This window comes from Ipomoea triloba, chromosome 14 (assembly GCF_003576645.1).
Source record: "Ipomoea triloba cultivar NCNSP0323 chromosome 14, ASM357664v1".
NCBI classification, from domain to species: domain Eukaryota; kingdom Viridiplantae; phylum Streptophyta; class Magnoliopsida; order Solanales; family Convolvulaceae; genus Ipomoea; species Ipomoea triloba.
In genome coordinates this window covers 14,466,022-14,471,048 of record NC_044929.1, presented here as the reverse complement: position 1 = coordinate 14,471,048, position 5,027 = coordinate 14,466,022, and the positions used below count along the sequence as shown (strand labels likewise).

At 37.3% G+C, this 5,027-nt stretch overlaps 1 protein-coding gene across 1 annotated transcript; it reads right to left on the bottom strand.

Moving 5' to 3' along the window:
• Positions 1–3,289: 3,289 nt before the first annotated feature.
• On the bottom strand, positions 3,290–4,742 carry LOC116003988 (alpha/beta hydrolase domain-containing protein 17B-like). The gene is made up of 3 exons (XM_031243930.1): positions 4,459–4,742; positions 3,614–3,740; positions 3,290–3,562 (listed from the first exon to the last, which is right to left on the bottom strand). The coding sequence occupies exons 1-3, from the start codon at positions 4,740–4,742 to the stop codon at positions 3,290–3,292; spliced, it is 684 nt and encodes a 227-aa protein (XP_031099790.1).
• Positions 4,743–5,027: the final 285 nt, after the last annotated feature.

Sequence of the window (5,027 nt, the reverse complement as noted above, 5' to 3'; positions counted from 1 at the left end):
TGGGAGCAAATTTACATTTAGGGTGTGTTTGGAAACCCGAAAAATGACTTCTAAAAAATGTTTTTCGAGTTTTCAGTGTTTGGCAAGAGGGGGAAAATGAGGTCAATGGAAAACGATGCCTTAGTCAAAGGAAAATAGGTATGTTTTGGGGGAAACGACTTCCCCTTTTTTTGTGAAGTCATTTTCCAAGAGATATGCACATGCAAAATTTGTCAAAATAGTGTGGTTTTAGTTTTTACTTTTTACAACATTAGTCCATAAGAACCTAGCCCGCCCCACGTGGGTTGGTGGGCCCCGCGGGCTGGCCCGTGATTTTTTTTTGTTTGAATTCAAAATTTTAAAAAGTAAGTAAAGTCTACAAATAATAACATTAGTACTGTCAAAGCGGGCCAGCCCGACCACTGCGGGCTTAATTATTGACGAGCTTTTGCGGGCCAGCCCGTTAGGCCCGCGGGCTAGGATTCATGCAACCCTAGTCTGCCCCACGCGGGTGGCGGGCCCCACGGGTTTTTTAAAAAAAAAAATGTGTACTATGTAAATACGTGTGCACATTATATATTCACGCGTGAATATATAATGTGTACACAGTACACATTGTTCTTTCTTTTTTTTTTTTTTTTTAGAACCGGCCTGCAGCCCGTGCGGGTTACGGGCCTTAGCGGGCCAGGCCCGTTAGGCTCCTTTGGGAGCTTTGTTTTTTTTGTTTTTTGTTTTTTTTTTTTGAACCCTTAACCCCACCGGGTGAATGAAAAATTGATTATCAAAATAAATCCATTGGAGTTGAAAAATATAAAGTATACAAATTTGCTCATTTTCCGGAAAATGAACCAAACACAAAAAAACAGTTTATTGTTGTGCAGCCAAACACCGGAAAGGAAAATGTTTTTTGAAAAATGACTCATTTTTCAGAAACATTTTCTAGAAGTCATTTTTCGGATTTCCAAACACGCATTAAATAAGTTAAAGATGAATTTAAGATGAATCTGTATTCAATCTATTAAAGTGAGATTTAGAAAATTTATTAAAGGACTTCTTGGAAAATCTCATTTGCATCTACTAAGAGTGTGAATTGATCCATAGAGTGAGTCCTCCCTAAAACTCCTCCCTTTTATTTTTTCACTGTGCTTTTTGATAATCTTAGACTACCATGGACCTGGATCCATTACAAAGTGAACTCGTGTCCATTTACATACTGAATGTTCATAATTGAAATTGTAAGCATTCAGTATGTAAATTGTGAACATTGTATATAAATTGTATATTTTAGACTCAGGTCTACATAATAATTTGTCCTATTCATCTTTTGATAGGATTTGTTTCTATTAGCCTTTTTGGCTCTTTATATAGTTTTTTTTTTTTTTTTTTTTTTTGAGTCGTTCCCTTTTCCTGCTTAGCTTATGCATCTATTATACTTCCATGATATACACCCTTTTACTACTAACTAATAAAATGATATTATTTTGACTTTATAAAGAAAGGAAAAAAGATTGAAATTTCTCTGTCATTTTTGGGTTGTCTAAATGTCTAATACTTTCCCACAACCCTTATGGCATCAAGCCTGGCTAAAGTGTCATCTAGCACCTTGAACTATATCCAATTATTCATGCCGTACCCTGAACTTTCATATTGTATATATCGAGCCGCAAACCAAAATAAAAAATTCACCTAGAACTTTTAGCAGGTTTCCAAGTCTTCTTGCTGACGTGGCGTCTGATGTGTCATTTTTCTTAACCTTATGTTGTCCATGTAATCGTTTACATATTTAAATTTAAAAAAAAAAACAAAATTATTATATTAAAATAACCAGAATTTTATTCTCTTTATTTTCATAATGTATACTTTTCAATTTTGCAATTCCAATGTTTCAATTTTTTTTTCAGAATTTATATTTTTTGGCTAATTTATTGTTTAGTATTTTTTCAATTTTTCAAATTTATAGAAATGCTAATATTTTTTTGTATTTTTTGTTTTTTTTTTTAAAATTATTTTTAATATTTAAATGCTTACATGGACAACATAAGGTTAAAAGAAATGCCACATCACTTGAAAACCTGCGCCATGTCAGCAGGAAGACCTGGAAACCTGCTAAAAGTTCTAGTTGAATTTTTTATTTTGGTTTACGGCTCGATATATACGATATAAAAGTTCAGGGTGCGGCATGAATAATTGGATATAGTTCATGGTGCTAGATGACACTTTAGCCATTTTTTTTGGGTTGTCTATCCTTTCTCACAACCCTTACAAAATGATGCAGGTACTCTAGTGAGTAAAACTCTTGATACTTGTCATATTTTTATTAATAAAATGAAAAGAAATGAATAAAACTGTCATACTTTTTCCTAAATGAATCAGAGCATGCTATCTAAGCATGAAGTAAAAAATGAGGTATAAAATGATAGTACGTGTAATATTACTCCAACTCTTATGATGTCAAGTCAATTTTTTATTTTAAAACATAAATAGAGAAATATTTCTTGTTAATTGTTTCTATCTCTCATAGACTCATTATTCTTTTAGCAGGAAGGGGTTATACCAACAATTTATAGTGTTGTTTTATAATTAAAAAAAAAAATTACTCCATAATACGTGATGTCCTAGTTATTATACAAACTTCCTAAGAAAAATTAATTTAAACTTTGCAAAATTTGTGGGTGTTAGATTAATTTAAACTTTACTCATGACATAAAATCAAACACGAAAATAACGAGTTAGTGTTTAACTTTAAACACTACTATCAAAGTGGTCTAGCCTGCCCCATTGTAGGCTTAAATTTTGACGAGCCTTTGCGGGCCGGCCTGTGGACTAGAGTTCATGTGACCCTACTCTAGCCCGCCCCGTGTAGGTTGGCGAGCCCGCATACTATTTTTTAATAGAAACAAAAAAATCATTATAGTATTATTATATATATTAATAAGAGTAAATACCCAAAATGGTCCCTCGACTATAGCAAAATTCACAAATTAGTCCTCAACTATTGATTGAATCCAATTAAGTCCTTAACTTTTCAATTTTTACCCAATTAAGTCCTCCGTCTATTTGACTGTTTGTTGACCGTGATCTTTGAGGATATATATGTAATTTCATGCCCTGGGGAAGAATGAACGCTTTAATTCAAGAAAGAGGAGACCTAGAAGGGGCTCCCTTTCGCCGGTTGCTCAAGGAGAGCATGATACCGGGGAGGAAATCTACGATGGAGCTGAGTTTGGAGTAATTTGGCCATTGGCAAGGTGAATAGAGAACTGATAATTACATATAACATATGTTAGATTTGGGAACCCATTTAATAGCATTATAGGGTTCTGTTTGTGGTCGGAGACTGGAGTAGGGAGCATCTACGCCGCCGCCTTTGCTTCCTCCTCTGCTTCTTCCGGGTTCTAGTTATCGGGCTCGTTACTGAAGTACTTTCATAGCCCAGGGAAGCGAAGTCGAAGCCGTAGGATTTAGTTGCGACGACGATGGAGTCGTAAAACGGCACCACGGGAAGTTGGTTGTGGCGGCGCGCCACTGGGTTCACGGAGTAGATGTCGCGATCCCAGGCGACACAGAGAGCAGCAGCATCCCCCTTGTAGGTGAAGCTAACATGGATCTATTTACAAACCTTGCACTCGCAGACCCAGACGCGTGCGTGGCGTGATGCGAGCTTGTTGGTGGCGTGGATCTTGGCATCACACGACAGGCAGCGGAAGGCCGCTTCGGCGCTGTAGAACACGGTGGCTGACACCGCCTTGAAGCCTTGGTCTCTGTAATTGAATAAATATTTTTCTTTTTTTCGTAATACTTGTGAGCTTTTCGCATGAAATTACATATATATCCTCAAAGATCACGGTCAGCAAACAGTTAAATGGACAGAGGACTTAATTGGGTAAAAATTGAAAAGTTAAGGACTTAATTGGATTCAATCAATAGTTGAGGACTAATTTGTGAATTTCGCTATAGTCGAGGGACCATTTTAGGTATTTATTCTATTAATAATTTAACCTAAGACCATCTCTAACCATTTACACCAAATTCTGCACCAAATTCTACACCAAAAAGAATATTCCCAGCATATTCTTACACCAAATTTTTTTCAACTCCAACCCATTACACCAAATTTTATACCAAATTTTATTTCTTCACTAAAATAATTTGTTTTCTCAAAAATTAATACTTTGTATTATCTTTAAATATTTTAGGGAAAAGGTGCAAATAGGCCCCTAGACATTTCGCGAAAGGCCCACGAACTTTTTAAAAGTGCAATTGAACACATGAACTCAGGATTTTGAGTCATTCGACCCTACTACCCGGTTACCTCTCAGGTAAAATCCGGTAAATGGGCTTGCCACACAAGCTTAGGAGTGGATACTTGGCCGCCACATAAGTAAAAATAAAATAAAATAAAATAAAAAACAAAAACAAAAAAGTCTCGCCGGCTTCCTCTGCTTCTCGACTCGGAGATTAGCTTTAAGCTGAAGAAACAAGTCATAAATCTGGCCCAGATCAGCAGCATTGCCATGAGAATATAGCACAGTAAGCTTAGCATAAGGGTTCTTCAGGAAAAAAACTACGATCTTGTTACCCCTCTTAGTGTCCAGCAAGAGCACATCCAGAGAAGGGTCATCGGCGGCGCCGGAAATGGTCGCCGCCGAGGTGGCGGACACGGCCACCACGCGCCCGTCGTCGCGCGTCTTCACTTGGTACGTCGCCGGCGACGGCGGAAAGAAGGCCAACTTCGCCGCCAGCTGAGAAATCAAACACGCCATTCTGATTAGAACAACAATGAAAGCTCCTCTTCAAGACCCAACTCATGAATGCGTGTGGGTGCGCAGATGATTTATGGGGTTTTCCCGAATTGGTTGAGCAGAGTTTATGTGGTCTGATGATGGTGGAGGGGTTTTACAGAGCTCTAGAGAGAGAAAAGACGAGCTTTCCAAGAGAGAGGCTTTTAGGACTGTGTTTGGCTAAATCTGTGAAAGGTGTGGCATCCTGAGATCATATTGTGGTTGGTACTATATTATTACTACAATGTTTTTTCAAATTTCACTTAC

What these genes read in the sequence shown, in the direction of transcription:
- LOC116003988 (XM_031243930.1), bottom strand. Translation starts at nt 4,742, where the DNA reads ATGGCGTGTTTGATTTCTCAGCTGGCGGCGAAGTTGGCCTTCTTTCCG. An exon ending in CTGGGCCAGATTTATGACTT is followed by an intron (nt 3,741 to 4,458) that starts GTTTCTTCAGCT and finishes ATTCAATTACAG; the next exon opens with AGACCAAGGCTTCAAGGCGG. An exon ending in CACGCCACGCACGCGTCTGG is followed by an intron (nt 3,563 to 3,613) that starts GTCTGCGAGTGC and finishes TTCACCTACAAG; the next exon opens with GGGGATGCTGCTGCTCTCTG.